The 24,845-nt window shown below is 41.7% G+C and overlaps 1 protein-coding gene across 8 annotated transcripts in view; it reads left to right on the forward strand.

The window, feature by feature from the left end:
- STARD13 (StAR related lipid transfer domain containing 13) overlaps positions 1–24,845 on the forward strand; it is a 293,669-nt gene that overhangs the window by 252,334 nt on the left and 16,490 nt on the right. For all 8 annotated transcript variants that reach the window (XM_071433932.1, XM_071433931.1, XM_071433933.1 and 5 more), the window contains 6 exons: positions 4,115–4,186; positions 6,206–6,287; positions 13,187–13,250; positions 18,071–19,449; positions 20,910–21,083; positions 23,128–23,287. In XM_071433932.1, the coding sequence (XP_071290033.1) occupies positions 4,115–4,186; positions 6,206–6,287; positions 13,187–13,250; positions 18,071–19,449; positions 20,910–21,083; positions 23,128–23,287 (1,931 nt within the window). The remainder of the gene's footprint in view (positions 1–4,114; positions 4,187–6,205; positions 6,288–13,186; positions 13,251–18,070; positions 19,450–20,909; positions 21,084–23,127; positions 23,288–24,845) is intronic.

Raw genomic sequence — 24,845 nt, forward strand, 5'->3', positions numbered from 1 at the left:
ACACTAAAGGGAGGATTAACAGTGATTTGTTACAGAAGGTGAACAATAAAGGTTATCACATAAAGTTGACATAAACACAAGAGATGGAGTAATTATGTACCTTATTTATTCTAGTTGCTAAATCTTTCACTGCATTGTGCACAGGGACATCTGCATTTTAAATAAAAATGTAGTTTAAAAAAAAGAGAGAAACACCAAAACAGAAGACAGAATAGACAGGGACAAAGGCAGAAAGGCAGAAATGAGATGAAATGCTGATATCTAGACGGGAAAAAGGAAAGGACTATAGTAACTAGGTCTTAGCATTGATATTTGTAGATGGTAATAAGATTCCAAGACAGAAAATTTATTTATTTACATGAGTTTCTCCTGACAGAGCTTTTCACCAAATGACTTTTTAGACTTTTTAGTTCTCCTGTGCTCCTTCATGAGGGAAGGACTGTTCCATTAGTTTGACTTTCTTGAGCTTGTTAAAACGCAGCTAACGTAGGTTAAACAGAACCCTTAGAGGATTTCAGTCAGTTTGCTAATCCAACAGTAGATCATTCCACCACTTTTGGAAGGTTAGTTTTCTACCAGCTTAGGGGGTTGAGCTGGGTCTCTGAAGGGTTAGCCAGGAGCTGGTGTGGCACAAAGGGAAGCAAGAGAAGCAGCCAGCTGGTGTTGGATAGGCAGAACAAGGATGTCCCCTTCGGTGGTAGCTGGCTGCTAGTCTGGTGTTGGACAGAAATCAGTTTGTGAAGAATCAGAGAAAATGTTGGAAGAGCAGGAGAAATGACAAAGTGTCTCCATTTCAGCCCCAGAACAGCCAGAGCCACCCACTCCCACGGTTTGTGGGAGACAAACTCAAACCTGTTTAATACTAAAGATAGACTGAAAGCCAAGACCCAGCTGTGCTCTGAATACTGGTCATGTTTCCTGATTGAACCTTTCTCCTCATTTTGCCCTGAATTATAACTCACTACCAGTAGAAAAATGAAATGGAAAAGAGAAATTTGTTTTCTTCCAAGCTTCAACTAGAAACTGAAAAAACTCCTTAGAATTCTAGTCCTGTGAGACATACTGACAGTTGTCAATATTTGGGACTGAATTATTATCTAGCCTCAATTATTAATGATTGTTGTTAACTGCTGCCCAAGCAGGTGGAAAGCAGTAGGCAAATTATGCCTAACTTTTTGTTCCAGCCACAGAGCAGAAAGAACAGTAGTGCATAAGGACAAACCCACCATCAGGTGTGCTGGGGCAAGCAGCCTTTTTGGTTCTGCCAAAGAAGATGCTGCTTGTGGGTCAGTGGTGGCTCACAGGCTTCTGGGAGGAGCTGGAGGAACTGTGCCTCCTGCCAGCCTTGAACCATGTCCTCTCTGAAATTGCTCTTCTCACCGTGACAGCCCTTCTCTGTGCTGTTGACAAACTGCCTTGGTGCCACCTCTGAGCACATGTGGGTTTCCAAGTCCTTCCATGTTGCACCAGGACAGTGCATCTGCTGAAAGCAGGATCCAACCCCTGGACTAGCCTGGACATGGGAACAGAACTGGGACAACACTGCCAAAAGTATTTCTACCACTCTCCATTGACACCTCTACTGAGGTCTTTTTCGTGCTGCACATCTCTTCCCAAAGAAGTCTTCACTAATGTTTCACTATGAAGTAAGAAAAAGCAAATATTAGGATATGGGCACAAAAAGAGAAGGTTAAACTTAGTATGTCAAATTATTGTTCAAACATTGCAGTAATAAAAGCATCTATATTGCATTTTGAACTTGGATTACATGCCCAGGGCAAAATAGTAGAAATCATCTTTGATGTCTGCTGAGGAGTGAATCCTTTGTTGTGCCTTTTCACGTAAACTGTAGGAGGGACCAAGAGGGGAATGACTGGAACAGGTGTCCTTGGCCAGTGGGAACACACTTGTATGAGTAAAGTCATGCTTTGGGCTGTGCCAGCAGCCTGGTGCACTTCTGTCCTCCTGCTGTCCTCTGGATAAGACCAGAAAGATATATATGGGAGGTAACTGGGAACTGATACTTGTCTTGAAACTCAGTATCCTGGAAGATTAGCAAATCTTACTCAAGTCTGAGGTAGTCATTCAGAAAATGAGAATGCTCCCCTGAAATGCCTTCATGGACGATATAGAGTCAAAGTTTTGAAAGCAGAAGTTAATCAGTCAATTATATTTGACTGAATACAGTGTATTGCAAACAACCGCATCAAAAAGAAGTAAAAAACAAACCAAAACCACCACAAAAAACTAAAATCAAAACCTCAGAGAAGAGTGAGATCTACTTTCTTATTTATTCCCTATAATTACTCACCCATTGCAACCTGAGATTTTTTAGATCTTGTTTGGGCTGCAAGAATATTTCTCAGCAAGCTCCTCTGAGCAGCCAACTGCAAAAAAACATTGAAATATGATAAGCGTATAAGAACATTAAATGGTAGCATTCTCCATCACCCACAGCCTCTGTCAGTTGTGTTTCCAGGCCAGATGAAGCTAGAATGTACGTACAGCTGTTCTGAGTTGTAAAATACATTTTGAAATGGGATTGATTTGTCTGTGTTTCATGAGATTGAATTAAGCAAAAGAAAAAAAGTATAAAGACTTGTCTTTTTTCCAAGCATTTAATAGAAATAGTCTAACTGGAACATAATAGAGATGTGCTTTCAGCGCACAGATGTGCTGTAGTGAGAGCCACGTTTTATGTAAGCTGCTTATTCTTTTGTGCAGTGTCAAGAACTGAATGTACTTTCATACTCCGTTTTTTGGCCTTGACATGAACTAATGTCAAAGCAAATGAAGACCTGGTGGTAAATCCTTTTCAGCACTGCTAATGATTGTGACCATTGTGGAGTTGTTCCTGGCTGTCTAATCGTCTTTGGGATATTGAGCTTTTGATACATAGACCTTGTATTCTGAATTTTGATTTCTGCTACAAAATTTGCCGGTGTGATTCATTTTTTGGGGGATCAGAAATGTGTGCAGGTCACACACTGCAGAGTATATTCAAAGCAGATTTTATAGTGAGCTTCAGTGGGTAAAGTCTTTAAGGGTATAATGAGTGATCTGAACAGAATTACACGGGCAAAAGTTCACAACAGCATGTCTTACCTATAAAAATGCATTTTAGTAGAAAACTAATTTACAACTGGAATTTTTTTCACATGCAAGGCAAAATATGCAGAAGAGCAACTGAGCCTGATCGTCTTCTTCCAGTTCCATTGTTTGCTTTATAGTTAGGGTTTTGTTATTATGGCTGTCTAGATTTTACAGCCACAAATGTGCCAAAACCCTTGACTGGTTCATTCAGGTTGATTAATAAGCAACATAAAATGTCTACTTTCTTTAACACCTGCCCACTCAGTTTCTTCGTATTTTGCAAATGTAAGAGGTACAGATATGTGCTTTGACTTTGATCCTGTAAACCAAAACTGTTTAGGTGGTAGATCTAGGTTTGGACAGCAAAGAGATGTTTCCCAGGTTTCCTCTGAACCCCACATTTGTGTGGATGAGCTTTCAGTTGTTCCCCCAGCTGGTCCAGGAGCAGCTGCACGTGCAGGCAGTGCAGGTGCTGGGCAGAGCTGGACCCAGCACGCTGCTTTCCAGAATGTGAGCCCCTGGAGCTTGGTAAGAATAGAGATGCCCCTGCAATTGTCCCTTCAGTATCATGACAGCTGCACTGGGGTTTTCCTGGCAGTGCTTTCCATGGATTTCATGTGGCATTCTACTCCTCAAGAAATGTCAGAACAGGAAAGAATGCAGTGCTGCTCCCTGTCACCCCATTTTCACCCCGCTCCACCTTCGCCTCTTGCCAGCAACTTACCCTTGGGGGAGGGTAGATCACAGAGCCACAAACCTGGCTGAACAACTTCTGCTGCAAGGAGATGGTTAACACTTGGTCCCAGCCACCAAGTGGCTTTGTGCACCCCAGGGTCCTGTGGAGACAGGCAGGTTTCTCAGAGGGACTCTCTTCTGATGCTATAAAGTGTGATTCAGAGTGATGACAGTACTGTAACAGCAAATAGATCCTATCAAATTTCTTTATTTCTTTGTAATTGAAAGAACTTCTAATTCAAAATAACAAAGTGTGAACTGTTTTCTCTTTCCTCTTTTTGCTCAGAAATCGAAGCAAAGGAAGCGTGTGACTGGTTACGTGCAGCTGGATTTCCCCAATATGCTCAGTTCTATGAGGGTAAGTTGGTCTTTCTCCTCTTTGTGCAGTTCTGAAAGTGCACTGGGCCCTTGCCAGGAGAGCTTGCAGTCAGCCAACTGCACATTTGACTGAGTTATGGCCATGGCTGGATGCTTCACAAAGCTTCAGCTGCTGGAGTCATACCAGTGCATGAAGAAAAGTAAGATTCTTACCCTTGTAACCATGGGAAGTTTAAAAAAAACAGGGTGGGGGGGGGGACATAGCTTGTGTAAAACTCAAAGGTTAAGAAAAATGACTACAAAATATCTAAAAACATGAGTTTATTTTCTAAAAACTTTCTGAAATGTGCCTGAAATAAAGACACTAGAAATTATTGAAAATTTCGATCATGCTGAAAGTAAGACTGAAAACTCTGCAGAGTTACCAAAAGTGAATAATCTGAGTTGCACTTCACATTTACAAAGTAAGAAAAGCTGACAGTTCAGTGCTAACTCAGTGCAAATGGTGGTGTCCCCTTCCTAGGAGCTAAGTTAATGCCCAGGGAAGCAGTGTCCCCAAGGGCAGGGCTTGGTTGCACTGCTGCTGTGTTCCATAGTAGTTTGGGGACTGGAGCTGGGTTTTTCCTGCTCTTCCCAGCTCACTGCTGAGAGGGAAACTGTGGCTGAGTCTCGTTTTCCCCAAAGTGCATGTTATCCCTGCCAGAGACACCCAGCTCAGGCCACTTGGGCTTATTAGCCAAAAGGCAGCTCTGCCAAACATCTCTGGACACCCTCCAGGGTCAGCATGAGTCGGGAGGCAGCACAGATCCACTCATGGAATGAGGCCCAAGGAGCCTCATGGGTCAGAGCCAAGTCTGCAGGGAATCAGTTCGGACACCAGCCCTCCCCTCGTGTGGGGCTGAGGATGGCAGGGAGTGGGATGCTGAGGACACCCCCATGGCCAGCTGAGCTCCATCAGGGCCCAGGTGCTGGGTCCTGTTGGGCTGCTCAGGTGCCTGGGGGCAGGAGCACCATTCAGAGATGCTCAGGTGGTCCACAGGAGGCAGGCAGGCTCTGTTAAATCCAGCAAGGAACTAAGACTAATAAGCCTGCCAGACCAAAACTGACACAAATAGAATCTAGCACAGTCCCTGGGTAGCCAGCAGTACTTTTGTGTCTGCCTTGTATTCAGAGTATGTCACATAGTGACTCCTCCAGAGAAAGGAACACCTGCTGCCTGCTTAACTCAAAAGGATGTTCTCTCCAAAAAGCAACCTGTGCTGGGCTCCAACAGTTCCCATGCAGTCAATATGTGCTCTAGACAGACTATGTCTCCAAAAACAAGGTGCTTTTCACAGGCATCTATTATGTCAGTGTGAGCAGTAGTGTCTGAAAATGCTGGCTGAAGTTCCTGTGTCCCAGTGTCCTGCTGAGGTACCTAAGCATGGCAGAGCAGTCTGGAGAGCAGCCACAGCACTGGAACCCATCCCACAGTTACAGAGCTGTGTCACTTTTCATTGCAAATGTCAGCTTCCAGCATACTATTCTGGCTTTTTAACTAATATTGGGGATTATAATTCAGTTTGAGGGGTTTTTTTTGTCTGTTATTTGAGTAACCCTCTGTCTGAAATCATTGTTATTTGGATCTGTTTTAAAAACAAAAGGCACATTTCTGGGGCTTTGGCAAAGTCTGTCTAGCAAATAACTCATTAAGCCACTGTAATGAGAAGGGAAAACCTTGTTACTCATGTAAAATAAGTGTGGTGGTAATTCCCTGATCTCATCCATTTGTGCAAGGTGCTAAAATGAACAGCTAACAGTTGAGTATTTTTTAAAGCCAAAATGAAATTATTCTGCTGTCACTCCAATGCAGTGGACGTTCAGCTATACCTTTAACAGAAAAAAAAAACAGAACGGGGTAAGAAAGGGTCACAGATACAGCTGGAAGGGAACCAGAGCGGAGAGAAACTGGTCATACTAGATTTCAGTGACCAAGCACATGCAAAGCAGTTTAGATGTAGACAACGTATTTTCACTTGAGTAGCAAGTGGTCATCTTAATAATGTGTCTCCTTTTACAGACTCCCAGTTTCCCATTGACATTGCTGCAGTAAAGAAAGATCATGATTTTCTTGACAAGGACCTTGTAGAACCTCTTTGCAGGTAAATAACACTCCAGGTTTCTTTTCTGATAATATAAAAGCATGAGATGATTTTTGACTGTTGGCATAGAAGCAGTTGAGGTGTGTGCTTGTCCAGGTGCATTAAGTGATGAGATCTATAATGCCACCATCCTGAGTTAATTTCTCTTACAGAAGATGCTGCAGTAGGACACCCACTACATCACAGAAAGCATCACATAATTTGAGAAGCCCCAAATCCAATGGATTTGAAACAGATGCTTTTTAAGAACTAGCAGTAGTGCAAGCAAACCCTGAATAAATAAGAGTCACATTTGAGTCTCACATTAATAACTCTTATGTCTAAGTCCAGCAAAAAATATGAAACTTCATTGCAGAGAATTCAGCAAGCCCTTTTCTCTGGCAGCAGGCATGGTTTTAATGCTGCTGTGATTCTCTTGGTACTCTCATTTGGCACCAGTAACAGAAGTGGGACCAGACCCCCAGTAGTACAGATGCTACAACTGATGAGTGCTTTGGCCCTCCCAGTTGTCCTGTGTTTGCTGTTTATCTTGCTTTTTGTACTCTGTGATGAATATACCATACTGCATTGCCCAAGTCCTGTCCCCCAGGACTCAAGACACAGCAATTCTGTGGCAGTTTTGCAAAACCACATTGCAGAGACATTGTTCCCCTCTTCTTTCCCCTGTGTTCAGCTCAAGCTGGTTCTGCTTCTCTCCTCTTCAAGTCAGGACAAAGGAGCATCTGTCCCTTAACCAAGCAGGCTTCATTACATGTTATGGAAACTTTCACAACACCAAGATAATTGGACAAGACTCTATTTCCCCTTCTGCAACTGTGGCTAAAATCAGCAGAGACGGCTTTAGGAGATGCTGTTCCTACAGCAGATACTGTACATTGTAAGGATTAATGAGTTTGTGGTGGAAGAATGCAGAAAAGGTTTCTGAGAAACAACATAAATAGGGGTGATAGAGACTTCATATAGTCCACCTCTCCATCCCAGACTATGCCCCCCTTCTTGGCAGATCCAGGTAGTTTCTGGACATAGCTGTCAGATTGTTTTTCCAAAATTCCCCTGCTGCAAGTTGCTTCTCATGCTGTCAATTATGGCTGTGGGGAACAGAATAGTCTCTGTCTCTATGTAATAGTGTTTGTGTCTGAAGGTAAATCAGTAGGAAAGACTTGGATTCTCCAGTGATCTCTCTCACAGATGCCTGAGAACAGAATTAATTGCAGACTTGATCCACTGCTGTTCTGTGCTGCTTGCTGAGAGAGATTGCTCTGGGGGAGATACCTTCTTCCCCATACATTTGTACGTCCCCCTGCTTCAGTCTGGCATGATGGGAGACATGCTTTGCTGCAGTTTGGGAACTGGAAAGTGATAGAGATAGGAGATTGAGATCTCTTCCCCTCTGCCCTTTGCCACAAAATTGAAGGACCATTAAAAATGCAAGAAAGATGTCTGTTCCTGCCCCTTTCTTGTGAGAGAAAACAGTGAGATATAGTCATTTCATAGCTCTGTGATGCTCCCTAATCATTCTTCTCTGAAGTAATTTGCAATGGTGTTGCTGCAGTCATGGTCACCAGGCATCCGACACCTACGCAGCTAAAAATGGGAACAGCTTATGTCTTGCTCTTCCAGCCTCTCTGTAGACTCACAGATACACCTACAGTTACTATGTTGATATATTTATGAGGATTATTTTCAAGCTGAGAAGTTAGAGACTTGGTTGGGTTGGGGGTTTTTCTCTTTTATTAAACATGAGGGTTTGGAAAATTAACTAGCAGCTAGATAGATGCACTCATGGGAAAAAAAATACTTTACATTAGCCTAAACCAAGGGAAAATGATGAGACCTATAGAAAAAAGCACAGACACAGATATTTCCACACTTTAAAGATAAATGGGTTTATTACTCTCTAACTACTTCTTCTGTAATTATTTTGTTCAGAAGACAACACTTGTTTATTTGACTTTTTGTTGGGAGTTTTTAAACAGCTTAGACCTTGAGAAGGAATAGCTCCTCATAATATTAGAAATACAAGTATTATGTACAGGTTATGTTTTCGGATTGCAGACATTTAATTGGATGTAACTCAGCAGCTTCAAACCCTTTGCTGAAAGCAAGCCATAAAAAGCCATTGTACCAAATGCCAAGATTCATCAGAAACAGTGAATAGTGTCAACTGCTGCCCCCAGTTCCATCTTTGTTACTCTATGAGCTATCAAACCTGCATCTTCCAAGTTTTCCAGTGCATTGGAAATCCTCACAGCTCAGCTGACCACTGTGGGCAGTTCTCTGCCCTTCCTTTGCTCTGCGATGGTGTTACTGCAAGGTGCACAGCAGTGTACCACATGAGAGCTGCAGTCTGTGATGCACTTTGAGGAAAGAGAAAGTTGAAAAAGGCTGGTTATTATTTCTGTGAGCAGATTCCCAGGTTGGCAGTCAAACTTCCATTCTTCTAACATTCAAAGCTGCCCTTACAGCTATGCGTGACCAAGCCATCATACTGACTAATAGTGCATTCAGCACATAGTGCTGAACAAAATGGGCTTCTCATTGCTTTTTGGAAGATAATTTTAAAGCTGAAATGCCAGCATGGATAATCAGTTTGAGCAGTTTTAGCTCTGAATAGTAATAGCATAAACACTGAATTTCTCTGCTCTTGTGAGTTGAAATCAGACTCTCAATCTCATTTTATAATCAGTTTTCTTATGGCATTGAAGTGTACCAGACAACGTGAGGCATAAATGAGGAAGAACCTATTTTAAGGCAGCTGGTGGTATTTTTGTCAGAAAGTCTAAGACTCCCTGTTGTAGAAGATTTCAGTGACCTTTTTGAGATATTCTAACATTCCTGCTGTTTACAATATAATTTGAAAATTTGGCAGAGTAAAAACCAAATTTGAGGCCTTTGGGTTAGAAGCGTATCTATCAAGAGATTCCTCTCAGATTTTATTGAGTAATGAACAATAGAGAATTGCCAGGCAATCTGCAGGCAAACGCTGTCATCCTGCCAAAACAATAATTGAGCATGAAAATTTTATAGCTGTGTCACGTCCAAAATAGCAGCAACCAACTCTGCTCTGGGAACTCTTGTGGCTGCTGTGATAAGAGGGTGAGAAGGAGAAGCCAAGCCATGTTGTACTTTTTGTATTCACGTAAATACAGTGACTAAGAACATGAAGAACAAGTATATCACAGTCTGATACATAGTTCCCCAAATCAAGCTCTTAAAATTTGAGCTGTGCCAAGCATTTTATTTTTCCTTAGCATTTTATTTTTCCATAGCTGTTATCTCTTAGACAGATTATAAACAAAGGGAAGGTTGCCGTATGGGATGGGACATCCTCCCACCAGAGTTCTGAAATGATGGGTGTACAGTCGGTACCACCTGCTGGATTATCTTCTCTAGGTGCTGGTAGGGGATAAGCCTGACTCTCCCCATGCAAGACTGCTCCCCATGCAAGAAAGCCCTGCTCTGGAGGCAGCAGAATGGCTCCCACTGACTTCCAGGAGAGATTACTCATCTCATGTGAGCCTGGAGCCTACAAGGTGACTCTCTCAGTGGCAGCCATGATAAAAAGGTTATAGGACTGGAAAACAGAATATTCTCTTTATGCACAAAACTGGTAAGGCAGGGACATGCCAGTGCCAGCCTTGCACACCAGCCCTAATGGTGCTGGGAGGAGTCTTACTCAGTGTTAAGACCTCAGCAAAGTCCAGTATTAAGAGCTTGATGTCCTCTTCCCAAAGCTGACAGCACCAGAAGAAGCCAGGCACAGACATGTGTACTCAGCACCTAAACTTGGCTAAGAATAACAATAAAACAAACAAATAATGTTGTGGTTCCCTCAGAGAGGCATTTACAGAACAACAGAGTGTTTTTTCCTGGACAAAATCCATAAGAGAGGGCATTTGTGGATCTGCTGATGCAGGAGACACTGTACTGTCCATGCTTTCCTCCCCATGATGCCTCTCCTGTGGCCCTGGCTGCATTCTAAAGCACCTGCTTGAAAGCTGCTGCAGAACAGGTCCAGAGATCCACCTGGAACTCAAACTCACTTCAGAGCTGTCTCCCTATCACTTGGATTGCTCCCTCTTACTTGGATTGCTCCTAAAGCAGGACAATAGGTCCCCCGCAAGGTTTTCCAGCTGGCTGAGCCAGCATAGCTACAAGCTTGTATTTATTTGTAAACACTGCTCAGTGCTGTAAAGAATGCAAAAGCTGGAGATTTCCTGCTTCTGAAAAACTTCAATCATAAGAGTTAACAACTACAGCACTGGGGTTGGGATTCAGAGCCCTAAGGACTTGTGTCTATGGCCGTCTTAAATCTCCTCAGAGAGCCCAGACTTCTCTATGTGTTGGCTGGACAGAGGTACCTGCAGCAGCTGAAGGCTAGCTTGATACTCCAGGGGATCTAAAATAGCACCAGAAACATCTGTTTGGGCACCTGAATATCACTGCTGGCTTTTCAAGAATTATTTCAAAGTCTTAAGCCACCTTTGATGCTCTGGAGAAAATAAAATTAACATCACTGAAATGCTGTAATACATGTTTTCCAGTCTTTCCCTGAACAATGCAGAAATTTACAGATACTTTCAAATGCATCCTAGATTATTTGGGTTTTATATAGTCATCTCTCTTGTGTTTATTTAATGTGTTTTTCCCTGCCTTTTCTCAATTCCAGACTTTGTGTTTTGTTAACATTACAAACAGCATTCTTTTCCCATGTTTTTTAAGCAGTGGCATAAAAGTGCAGTGCTCCTCTCACTTCAGCTGGAACATTGGTGACAGCCTTTGTAGCCAGAAACTTCTGGGGTTTTTTTATTTTCGAATAACTTGCTGAGGAGTTGACTGTCAGTCATCTGAAAACTTTAAACTAATGAAAAAAACTTTCTGTCACCGCTGGCACATGAACAAGGCGAAAGAAGCTGAAAAAGACTGATTTTGATTTGAGCTGTTAGTACCAGACAAACTCACAAATATGATCATTAGTTCTGTAATTTCCCTGGCAAATCTTTCTACAGCCCTGGAAGAGCCCCAGAAAACATAACAATGTTTTGCAGAGGGGTGAATTTAAAACCTGGGGTTGAAGTCCCTGGCGCCCAGTAAAAAGTAGTTTTGGTTTTGGTGGAGCTAGTGTGGAAATGTAGCTAGACTTTTCCCTTCAGCACAGGCCAGCTGACAAAGAGGTGCAGGAACTCCAGTATTAGCCAATATTCAGCACTAAGAGGAAGCTGTCCCCAAAGATAGAAAGCTGGGCTGGAGTACTTTGAAAATGTGCCTCTGCATACTTGGAATTGATATCGATACACACATTTAAACATTTTGTGCTCGAATGAAACACTGAACATTATTCAGCCGCAGGGCCCCAAGAAAATGCTACTTTGGGTTGAGAAATTCTGTGTTTGGGCAAAAGAGTTTTGCAATAATAGGTGTAATCCCAGAAGAAGATTTGTGGGCAGAAGGCTGCAGATATAGCTACACAGCCACAAACCCTGGAATTTATTTCAACATTGCTATCATGCATGCAGGGTGTGCTTGTGCATACATTAAACCCAAATTAATACCATGAGCACAGGACTTTTCTGATGCAGCATAACAGATTTATTGGCTTGATTTAGGGAGGAATATTTGATCTACAAATGAGTAGGTGATATTTTCAGAGGGAATTTTTTTTTAAGGAAGATCCACATTTGATGGGTCAGTTCTTGGTTAGTGGTAGCAATCTGAAAGGTATGCTAATATTAGAAGTTCTTCAGAGTAATATGTTAATGCCATAATCTTCTTATGTTATGTGAGAGATTATATCATTGATCTGATACTTTTTTCATATGTCCTTGTAACTTATCACATGCATTTCAAATGTTAAGTTCTGGAAATTGGAGGCCCTGCAACCCAAAAGCAACAGAAACAGGTCTTGCTATAAAGACACAGGAGATGCAAGCAGCCAACAGAGGAGTGCTGTGGGCATGTAGCTCTCTCTCTCTGCCTCCTTTTATTTTGAAATTCAGTCCTAGACATGGAAAATTTTCAAAGTTGAACATATTTAACTTTCAGCCTCTGCTTTTGGATGGTTTCATGGATCAGGATCTTTGAGTATAAATAAAACCAAATCAATTATCATTACCACAGGAGGTTCTCTATTGAAAGAGCATGTTTACTTGTCCTCTGGCTGTCCTTGCACAAAGACACATACACACACACACACACACACACACACACACAGATTGTCATTTCAACTCACTGTCATCACAGGATAGCCTTGGATTTAAGGAGCAGAAGCCTTACAGAGACTCTGGTAACATCAGTATGAACATGGTCAAAAATAGCTAAAAATATTTATTTTAAAATGTTCAATTTTTTACATGTTTGGTGTGTTAACCTGTGTGTAAGATCCACAGATAGGAGAAAAGAAACTTTTGGCTTTGGAGAAACTTTTAAGTAGCAGCTAGAAGTTCTTTATGTCAACTTTTTTAAAGAAGTACCAACTGTCAGAAGTGAGGAACTGCAGCTGGTTTTTTGTTTGGTCTTTCACTAGTGCTTTGAAATTCCCATTTTAGACCACTTGCGTTACAATCATTTTTGATGCCTTTCCATAAGGCAACTCGCCTCCTTCTCTTGTCATTTCCCCAGCTATCACAGGTGTTTGTTTAGAGTTGCTTCCTGTGCTAAGTATGGAAATGTCTATGAATTTAAAAAGCAATCTATCAAACCTGGCTGTCAAGTAAAGTGAAACTAAGGGTCCCCTTTGATGCAGTGGTCATGTAACTGGAATAGATGACCACTATCCTTTCTGAAGCTGTTATATGTGGTTGGCACCCTACAGTAAGATAAGACAGCATGTTTTGAACTTGCAAAAAATCATGCCCTTTAGTCAGAGGCTGCTAATCTTTTGAATTTGCTTTGCCCTGTAGACGACTGAACACACTGAACAAGTGCGCCTCAATGAAACTCGATGTGAACTTCCAAAGAAAAAAGGTAAGGGAACTTCATCAAATATACCCTGGCTTTTGTGATAAGACCACCCCAATCTAGCCTGTAATCTAGTAAAATGCTCTTAAAAGTAAGTTAAGTTTATTTTACTTTGAACATGCACGTCAGCATTATCTGGAGGCATAATAATGTGAATTGCTGAATCTTGAAATCATGAATAGAATAGAAAATGTGAGTAAATACTATGTGTGTTGGAAGGGCTCACACAGTACTTAAACTTTACATGTGTGCAATTAAAGTTAGTGGGTGAAAAGACAGTAAAGCTTCATTAGACTGGCTTGTTTGTCAATGCTGTATGAGTACACAGTGGAAAATCCTGCTCAGAAAAAATGGAAGCTGCTCAGATGAAAACAACAGCTTTTCTTTGTTTCTTGTACTGACTTCTTCCCAGTTAAGAATATGCAAATAAACTCTGTCATCCTTACAAGCTCCTGTGTAACACGGGAATTATCTGAGCATAAAGGGTTTCAGTGAGGGCTGCAGAAACAGCCTGTTGATTTTGAGTTTTGTAACATGCCCAGCATTAACTGTTGAACGTTTGGTTTTCTGGTCACAAATTCCCCAAAGTCCTTGAGTGTTGTACAATGCTAGTTGTCAACTCTGAAAAATCTTGGTTCCTGGTTTTCCTTCCTAGAGTGTTTTTCTAGTGCTTTTTAAAAACTGACTCCAAGAGCTGAATTTTTGATGTCTTTGCAAATTCAGTATCATCATACTCTATTCAGTGTTTGAGGGAACTTGAACAGAGGATGGTTTTAATGTCCAGATATCCCACTTTGGCACATATCTGCTTTTTCCTTTGTGTACTAGCTTCTTAAGCTTCTATTTTGTCCATTCCCTAGAGCTGCAGGGTCTTCACTGTGTATGGTTTTGGGGTTTTTTTGTCTTGGGTTTTATGTTGTATTAAAAAGGGAGGATTTTTTTTTTTTTTTTTTTTTTTTTTTTTTTTTTTTTTTGTTATGTTTGTTTTTCATTAATTTTTTGCTGCCACTCCTCCCTGTTCTGAATGGACTGAAGTCCTCAGCTGCTCTCCTTGCAGATGACCACTAATTTGTGGTGGAAGAGACATGGCACTACTTGGTACTCTTTTAAGGGTACAGAAGCTAGTTGAGTCCATACCTGCACAAGGCCACAAAGAAGCTGAGCACAGAAAAATGTAGACAAAGAGGAGCTGGAGGAGATTTTAGTCCACAGATACAGAGCAACTGAAAGTAGAAGAGAATGTGGGTGAGAGAAAAGGAGGGAGAGCTTGCTGACAGGAGGAAATGTAAATGCAAGTGTAAAAGACAGAAACTGGGTCTGAAAGTGATCACCAAACTAAATAAATCTTTGGCTGTGGATAATGCCTTTCCTAATAGTCTCTATGGTGATCTGAACAATGAAATGCAAAATCAGCCAGCTTTGGAGCTTCAGCATAACAGGTATGCACAGGACTAGCAGAGCTGCTTGAGTGATTCACCAAAATATGGCCAAGCAAGCTGCCAGGCAAGGTTCCTGTGAAAGACAGCTCAGCAGGAGCGTTCCCTACTGCCCACTCTCCCACCCAGACCATTCCCACTGTGGGCTGCTGTCTTCCCTTGGCTTCATCAAGATGCAAACAGAAATGCTCATGTATGTGTTGCAAATATGTCTGTAAGCGATTTGGACAGACAGAGATTAGCCTTTGGATTAACTGCCTTCTGCAGCTGTCGATTTATGAGAATTCCTGCCCCCAGCTGGAAAAATGTGGCAGAATTCCACCGCGAATAAATCCACTACTTGCCTTTTGTTAGCATGCCTCTGTATTTCAGGCAAGTACACCCTCAGTCAAAAAGCTGCGCTATTTTAAATCATCTGTGACAAATCTGTGAATCAAAACCTCTTTCTCTTTGGCAAATGTTACCAATCACTCCTCAAGAACTTTGTCCCTTCTCATCTTCCCAAACATAATGGCATTAACTGGACTTTTGAATATGCTCCAAAGCAGTGCACTTGATTTCACCCCAGGTCAGTAGAATATACAGTCACTGCTCCAATATGTCTGCTCTGCCTGTGTCAGATGAATCATTGCTTTCAGACCTTCTCTTGATCTGCTGTACCCCTAGCTGGTGACACGTGGGTGGGCTAAGTGCTCTCAACATTTTTTTTTTTTGGAAAGTTTCGTTTGTCAGGACACTCAGATATTTGACAAGAACAGTGGGTCATTCAGGATGTTTGTGGCTTCCAGAATTTCTATTGATTTCATCAAAAGAAAAGCACAGTATGTCATAGGACTCACAGTGCAGCTGAATTTGTAGTGAGTCACCATGGCAGTATCTCAGCATCTAGATATTTCGTTTCATATTTGCCTGATTTTGCTTCTGATGAAACACAAGCATGTTTCTTTATCAATTAAAAAGAACCCAAAACTAAGCCTTCATTTAATTGAGCTGCAAATTTTGACATTGAAAAGCCTCTAAGTATTTTCTAAGTGATTCTTGGGCAGAATGTAATCCTGTCTTTTCTGTGGTTAGAGGCAAAACTTGTTTACTACCAATATCCATTTCTGTTCATCTCTGCTTTGTCAAAAAAAAAAAAACCTCAAACAAACAAACAAAACAAAACCACACAAAAATGCCCCACAAAATAAAAACTCCACAATTTTTTGATTTAAAGTATATTTACCACTGAATTTATTTTTATTTCTGTCTTCTGCTCTCTTCTTGGTGTTATTTGCAATGTCTCTACTACTTTGGCTACTTTAATCGATTCCAGCTTGTAGAAAATACAGGCTAAATCCTGTCAGCTCATACAGTAATGTCAGTGCAGCTACAGGGATTTGTGTCAGCCAAGAATCTTCTTTAAGGTCCCTTTGGCATATTGCAATGTAGAACAAATTTTAAAAATATGTTTATCCTGCTGGCTGATGCCACCAACGCTTCAGCAGTGGTATGCTTTGTAGATATAATTACCACTGCTAAATATTTAAAAGTACGTACCCTTGTGGTTTTTAAAATATCCACTTTGTGGCACTACTAAGACCACACTAAATGGATTTGTAAGTTCCTGAGACTATGCAGTCCTTTGGTCCATATATGCATACAGCAAGCTGTGGAGTTAAAACAAAGGTAGAACTGTCTGATGTGCAATTTCTTTACTGCAGACAAAATGGCCAAAGCAGTATTAGCCTTTTCTAGCCCCTTCCCTCATATTTCACTAGGTGCTCAATTTTTCTCTTTAACAAGCCACAGAATGAGGATCTCTATTCATTTCTGTAAACTCACAGGAACACTGCACACCTCAATGTTAACAAAAAAAAGAGGAATGCCTAAACCCAAAATTTCACAGCTATATTTTATTTTATGGTTTGGACAGAATCTAAAACATCTGGCTGACTTGGAGTGATAAACTGGAAAAAGTTTATGGCATCAGTGAGACCTGGCATGCTACTGATCCCAATCTCTAGCTTTTGAGGTTTCATGTTATTTAAGGTTTTGGGTGCTCTTGTAAAATTTGGTTTACATTTTTCAATTAGACAGGCCAGTAAAGATCTAGTCAAAGATCAGAGATAACTTTACCATCAAAACTTCATATAAAAATACTTCTAATAATAGACTTTTCAAATGAGAATTTTTCCAGTCCCAAAATAGTCTTTCTGGTTTAGCACCTCATTTTAGTCTGACAGCCTGTCATATTTTACTGCCTTCATACTGCTTCCAAGAATGTGAAGAGCTGTTTGAATGTCATGTAGGTGAAGTTAGTTTGTTCTGCTTTAAAACAAATGCACAAGAATAATGCAGTATAAGTCCAGTTCAAAGTCAGGAAAAGGGTACTCATTAGCAACCATGGGCTTCATGCTGAAGATGTATCTTTTTTGTTTGAGCAAACGGATGAGAAAAATGTCATAGGGTGAAGGTTTTTATCTAAATTCTTTTTCAAGGCACACGTTTTCTGCATTGCAGAGTAGCTCCTGGAGCTACCTAAACATAATGAGACCAGAAAGGGCTGTGGGGTGCTGCTGCCTTGGAAGAGGTTGAAGGAAGCCAGAGACAGTGGGGTAGGCTGCAGGTCATCAAGTTTGGGGTGCCTCTACTGATGACAGCAGTGAAGACAGTGGTTTCCCACTGTAGGACAGTGGTTTCCCACCTCAGCTGCAGATGCTGCCCCATTCCAGCCTGAGCCTGGCTGCTCCTCCTGCCCACACCTCCATGGCTGCCTTCTCTGCTTTCCTTTGCCTGCACTCAGACACACCCTAAGCAATACTGCCAAATATTTTTTATTGTTTTTTAAGCATCATGATTATTTATCTGTCGTTATAGTCCTGAAACATAAATCTTGTTAGATGCATCTGGCCCATGAAGTTTATAGATGTTTATTTAGTTCTCACTGCAAACCTACGTGCAGCACCAGATATTTGCTGTCTTGGATTTTTAAATAGCTCACATTGCTGTAGTACGCAGCCACTTCCCTGTCTTTACCATGTGTATCTTAACACCATCCCTGCAAATCAGGATTCTTTTACTTTGGCCTTTCAAAATGTTTTTTTTCTAAACAGTCACTGTGAGCATCAGCCCTACACAACTCAGTGCACAGGCAGTCCATGGAAGCCAAGAGGTATCAGTGGGACTCCTAACATGGAGCAGGCTTTTATTCCTTTTTTGATAAGATATTTGCAGTCTTTACAACTGAATGAAAGAGGGTGTTATGAAAGGACTGATGACCAGCCTTCCATAAACTTGGCTCAGAGAGACTTTGTTGCCTGTTGCTCACCTGGAGCAGCCCAATCTCATTAATTCGAATATCAGGTTAAAGCACACAATTTTAACATGTGCCACTTGCTTTTTTTCCAGAGTGAAGATTCAGATGAAGAAGATCTCTGTGCTATCAGTAATAAATGGACTTTCCAAAGAACCAGCAAACGATGGTCTCGGGTGGACGACATTGACGCTCTGCTTCACCGGTCTGACAGACATGGCTCTTCTGGGGACATTAAAATGAAAAACACGACAAGCAGTGAGAGCGTCCTTACAGATCTGAGCGAGCCTGAGCTCTCATCGATTCACAGCGAGAGCAGTGGGGGCAGTGACAGCAGGAGCCAGTCTGGCACCACCAGCGCTGCCAGGGAGGCCTGTGACTGCTCTGCCCATCACGATGTGGAGAGCACCCTGCTGCAGGACTCCGCTGCAATAAACACCGCCCCATTCCCCAAGGACGGCCTGAAGAATGAAAATCCAACACGAGCCAGAGCGAAAACCTTTCTAAAACGCATGGAGACGCTGAAAGCAAAAGCCGTGCATGGAAAGCTAAAAGGCTCGGGAAGAACAGGTCCTTTAGAGATCAGTGGACCAGTTCTCCAGTTTGAGCCAAAATCCTTGAAAGACATGCACTGTGTACAGATAGTCAATGGCGATCTCCAGAATTTGGGGCAAGATTCAGTCAAAAGAGGGCTTCCCTCTTCTGCCAAATCCAGCAGTGACAGCAGCCAGTCCGAAAACAGCAGCAGTGGGGTGAGCACACCGTGTTTGAAGGAACGCAAATGCCATGAAGCAAACAAGAGAGGTGGGATGTACCTGGAGGACCTGGATGTTCTGGCAGGAACAGCCTTACGGCAAGTGGTGGACCAAAACCGCAAAAACGAATTTCATTCCCAAGAGAACTTGGTTGTGCACATTCCCAAGGATCACAAACCAGGGACCTTCCCAAAGGCACTTTCCATTGAAAGCCTCTCACCTACAGACAACAGTAACAGTGTAAACTGGAGGACAGGCAGCATCTCTTTGGGAAAGCAGAACTGCTCTACTCCAAAGGAATCTGGCCTGATGGCTTGCTGTCCTAAAGAGAGCAGAATTAGTATTTATGACAATGTACCAGGTTCCCACTTGTATGCTAGTACTGGGGACCTCCTGGACATAGAGAAGGATGTCCTTTTTCCTCAGTTAGATGACATTTTGCAACATGTCAATGGACTGCAGGAGGTGGTAGATGGCTGGTCAAAGAAGGTGTTGCCAGGTCTGCCGATTGGTGACGTGTCAGTCAGGGAATCCCCATCATTGCCTTTCCAGTCGCCTACACAGATCACTCTTGATTTTGAAGGAAACTCTGTGTCTGATGGCCGAACCACCCCGAGCGACATGGACAGAGATGGAACATCCCTGAATGAATCTGAAGCGACTGGTGTTAGGGACAGGAGGGACTCTGGGGTGGGAGCATCGCTCACAAGGCCAAGCAGGTAAGTAGCAAAATTTTGTATACAAATCCACAGACTGTGAAATACAATATAAGGAAGCAGAGGTTCTCAGCTTGGGAGTCAGAAGGCCCAGGGTACCATTACAGTAGTGTTCATCCTGTATGGAGATGGGGACTTCCTAGGGAACGGTGCGATTTTCCGGGAAAGGACATCCTGCTGTGGAGATTTTTACATGGAATCAATGCAGAATTGGTTTAATAGAGCAAACTAAGGCATTTTTTTGTCCCTTGATCCATTGATTACATATACCCTGTATATGTTGTAGGATGCATTTTTAATTTGGCTTCTAAGTTATGCACCCAGGTCTTTATGAATCTGTAGCTTTATGCACTTTTTTAATGCACTGATCTGCTTTAAAAATGTGCACCTTTGTGCTCAAAGAGAACCTCCCTATGCTGCCCCAGCCCCTTACATGGGTGGGATAAAATGATGGTGAATGAGTGACTTCTTAATAAAGTGAAAGTGGAATTCTGTTGATAGTTTACAGACATGTTTTAAGTCAGAGTGATGAGCTCCTGTTGAGCCAAGTACCAATGGTCCTGGGCAAAAGCTTTTGTGGGTCTAAACTGTTGCATGTTGGGTGGCTTTGAAAGTGCCAAAGCAGGGAGAACATACCTAGTATTTTCTGATACTGGTATTTCTGATAATACTGGTATTTTCTGATCTGCTGTCAGTCTTGTCATACCCTCACAGAGGACTCTGCCATGCCATGGTTTACTGCTGCCTGTGCTTGCTCACCACCACCACAAAAGTGAAAGTAGACTGGAGGAAACTATTGAGTAAATGAGCAGTGACAAAGTTTTTAGGATTTGAGTCAGAACTTACATTTAGTGAAATAAGAAAATAAAATTAGGTGGTTTTTTCTGATAAATCTAGTATACAGAGAAAGTGCATTGGAGTAAAAAGATGTGAATGGTTCAATAGCTTGGTGGTTTTAGCTCTAGCTAAGGAGACACAGAGTTTAATCCTTTTTCAAAAAAGTCCTTCAGCATTTAATAACAGAGCTGTTTGTAGAACCTCATCTCCAAATACCTCAGTGGTCAGGTCAGTCCTCTGGGAGATGAGGGACTAGGCATCAAACACCAGTTCTGAGTCAGGCAAAGAAAATTTGTCTCTGAATCTCCCACATCCTGTTGGAAGTGTGTGGGCTAAAGACCATAGCAGGCAGCACTGCTTCCCCAAGTATATGGACAGGACCCACACCTACTTGAGATTCTAATGTTAAAACAACAAAACTTGGGCATTTCTGAAATTAAAAGAGATTGACTAAATTGTTGCATTTATCTCCAAGGTAAATTTTCTTTCTTTTCACACCACAAGCCATCATGTATATGTGTGTTTATGTATGTTTTATACATTGCCCAGCCCTATCTCACAGTACACCATCTTTTCTGCCCAACCAAAGCAGTTCTCTGACTTTTCTATCGTTTCTTTTGCTAAAGGCAATTACGATGGCAGAGTTTCCAAATCTCTCATCGCCTGAGCCGCTCCATTGCATCACTTCACATCAGCAACCAGTCAGCAGCCCAGCTGAATCTACTGCAAAAATTCTCTCTGCTTCGTCTCACTGCCATCATGGAAAAGTACTCCATGTCAAACAAACATGGCTGGACCTGGTGAGTACCACTGCTAACTGGAAGGAGACTTTTTAGAAGAAAATAGCTTCTCCTGATTCTGTTATTCTGTCGGTAAATAAATGGAATCAGAAGGAACCAATGACTTCAAGTGTGGGATTTGAAACTGTCCCTTTTAATCCATTGCTGCCTCGTGGCTTGTTGGCAAAGTGAGAAACAGATCCTGGAAATCTGGCTTCATTCCTGTGCTTTAACAGAGAGACAACTCTGGCCTTTTGAACAATGCTACAGTTCCAGAAAAATAAACAGGAATAGGAGAGAGTGACTATAAAGTAGGAAAAGTTTACAGTAAGTCCTACCCAGTATTCATTTGGTGATTCAAAAAGAAACAGCTGCTGCTTCATGTGTTTGATATTGCTTTGTTTGTGCTTTAAAAGAAGGGTTAGAATAGTTATGGGGCTTTTCTCTAGAAATCAAGGATGCAGGCTTTGGCCTAGGCCTTGTCCTGTATTAGAGGGAGCTGGCAGCCCTGGCAGCTGTCACAGCTACCTGGTCACTCAGGCAGAGGAGGGAAGCACACATGGATGTGAATGCTCACTATGTGGCTCCTTCTCTACAGAAACCTGCATGTTTTGTGGTACACAAACCCTGGTGGGCCCCCAAGATTGAGGTACACCAGAAATGGAAATGGGCATGGATAAGAGTTTGAAAGTATCTGAGAAATAACCAAAACAATGACAGAATCTTTCCCTAATACACTGAGGCACCCAATCCAGATACAGTATGACTTGATATTTATATTGTGATTTTCATGCTGAAAGGACCTCCCCAAAATCCCACTAAATTCATCTGTGAGCTACGTTAAGACAAGTTTTCCCTTAGAAATGGAAAAATAGATACAATTGATACATGTGAGATTCACCTCACTGACATCAGTCATTAGGAAAAGTTAAAAGAGTAATCTGTTATAAATCTAATCTCAGAAAGTCAGGTTGGCTGTTTGTGGTCAGAGGAAAGAGACAGGCAACCCCAAAGCAGCCCATTATATCCAAGGCTGAGGGTTTGGGTCACCTTCCAGAGGTGTCTCTCTCTAGAGTGGGTATAGAGGTAGCCCAGACAGCTGACTCTTTCTAAATCTCTGTAAGATAACTAAATTCAGTAAAATTAATCCCCATTTCACTGCTCTCCTTTGGAGCATTCCCTGTGGCTAGCTGGCATCTGCACTGAAACTAATCTCACCTTACCCAACTTCAATTAAGCAGACTAGAATACGGCAAATTCTAGGAGCTACTGTTTGTACAAGATTTTCATCCTGAAAGATATTTCTTCAGTTTTTATAATCAGTCTCTAAGGATTTTTAAGAGAGGCACTGTAAATAGCTGTAGAGTTACGCACTGTACTTCTTCAGTAGGTAATTTAAAATGAGTTTTTACTTCTTCCCACACAGATGACACAACTCTTAGTCACATTCAGGTCATATTCTTTTTTTTTTTTAATTCCATGGCAGTCATGACTCCCAAAAAGGGAATCCAGTTGGTTCTTGTTTTCATCACAATTTTTTGAAGAAAGCAAGCTCACCAGCTTTCACTCAAGTTACTTAACTAGAATAAATCATATAACCCAAGGGAGGAATCTGACACATAGGGATTTCCCACCATCATTTCTTATTGTAAAATTTTATCAATAGAAATACTAAATCATGTAACTGGTAGAAGATCAAAGATCATCAGCATGTTAGAACCTCCTTTTCCCTCAGATACCCTCTCCACTCTGGTTTGCTCTGCCATTCTTGTGAGTCCCTAAAAGATGCTTTAAACCTTGTTGGCTTCAGCTGGATGACACCTGTGTAGTAAGAGGTTCTTGTTAAAGCTGATTGTTATGCTATACCTTAGAGGCCATCCACTTATAGACATTAAGAAATTAATCAATTATGCAAATTGTCAAGTGTCTGTGTATTGTGCATTAAACATTATTTCACCATCTTTATTTAAAAAGGCCCCGGTTACCAATTTCTGTCAGTAGTGTTATTCAGAAGGTGAGTAAATACTCTGATTTTTTCATGCAGCCTGTTCATTTTAATTTTCAGGTCTGTGCCAAAGTTCATGAAGAGGATGAAAGTCCCTGACTACAAGGACAAGAATGTCTTTGGTGTGCCCCTGATAGTTCACGTCCAGAGAACAGGTCAGCCTCTTCCCCAGAGCATACAGCAAGCCCTGCGCTACCTACGGAGCAACTGTCTAGACCAGGTGGGAGCTTTACTCCATGGACTTGTTCTTTTTTTCTGAAAAGCCACCTTAAGCAAGCAACAGTCAGCATTTTTGTGCCAGGATTATTTGAAGATTATTATCTCTCATGTTTGGCCTCAATCTCCTCTGGTGATTTGATAGTTGGTGCCAAAACTAAAAGTTTTCCATTGTGAGATTTGTATCCAGCTAATCTGTTGAAATTTTGTAGCTGTAACAGTCCTGCTGATTTGTATACCACAATCTACTTCAAAGAACATTTTGAGATCTTCATGTATATTGAATGAAACCTGGAAAGGGATCAGGACTCCCCACTTCTACATAAATCTGTACTGCTTATGCTTGACTGTTGCCATTGAGGGTTAACTGCATTCACCATTTCACAAGATATGGTACAAAAGGTTTTATTTACTTAGCAAAGACAGAAAAGTCCAAGAATAGAGAGCAAACTCAGCAAAATATTCCCAAGTATTCTGTTGACAGAGTCAGATATATCCAGATAGTTAGGTCAGCAGGGGTTCAATGCCAAAGCCATTATGGTATGTTGCCTTTTATAGTGTTCTTAGCTACAACAAGCCAGCTGGGAGACCCTCATGCTCAAAGTATTTCAGATTTTTTTTTATTCCCTTTAGCTACAGAGGGACATACTAATCATATTTTTACTGTTCTTCCCCTAAGGATGAGGATGTATATTTTTATGAACATAGGACTGGGAGAAACCCCCTGGCTGTTTATGTTCAGTCCTCTACTGTTACTGACCTCCTGTGATATGACCTCTTTCATAACTGCCTTTAGATAGTTGTAAGTTCGAAAGGAGCAACCAGCACTTTGCTCTGCAGACTCTGCTGCTTTCTGAGCACATGAAAAGGGTGGAATTAGTCTGTTTTGAATCTTCACATTTTCTAATCACCATTCTGTTTGCTGTTCAGGATTTTTGTTGGGTGACAGTCTCTTCCCCAAAACTGAAATCTGAAAATTAAAGGCGTTCCAGTAAATCACAACCGTTTTCCTTTGCAGCCAGTGGGAAAGACAGAGGTCCTTCCTGTCAGTTCTCTCTGTAAAGGGATCCTGTAGTGGTCAGACCTTGACATCTAACTCACAGTGTTAAAGTGAGCTGAGTTCTGCCAGCCATATGTAGTGCGGGAGCTGAGGGGTGGGATGAACAGCTTGTCAGAAATTTATTAAGAGGATGAAAGGGAAAGATGCATGGAGACAAGTAGAAGTGATATATTCAGGAGCTAACATGCCTGGTTGCCACAGTGCTCATCTGGGTTTGTGTACTAAGCTGTGTAAAAGCTGTAGAAAGCCAGTGTAGGAAGAAAAGTGATGCAGCAAGCCTGGAATTAGTGATGAGATTGGAGGAGGAGACGCCCAAATAAGAGGAACAGGAGATGTATGGATAGGGATGGGCTTGTCAGCTAAGAAGCAGAGCCAGAGGAAGAAAGAGAAAAGAGAGGATTAAGTGGGGAGAATGTAAAAGGGAGTACAAAGGAGAAAGAAAAAGCTCTTGAGAGACTTGAGGCAATTAAAAGGTGTTGGAAGCCTCAGACAACTGTCTGCT

The sequence above is a fragment of the Agelaius tricolor genome, unplaced genomic scaffold, assembly GCF_023055355.1.
Source record: "Agelaius tricolor isolate 1412-34295 unplaced genomic scaffold, bAgeTri1.0.p SCAF_9, whole genome shotgun sequence".
Classification (NCBI taxonomy): Eukaryota; Metazoa; Chordata; class Aves; order Passeriformes; family Icteridae; genus Agelaius; species Agelaius tricolor.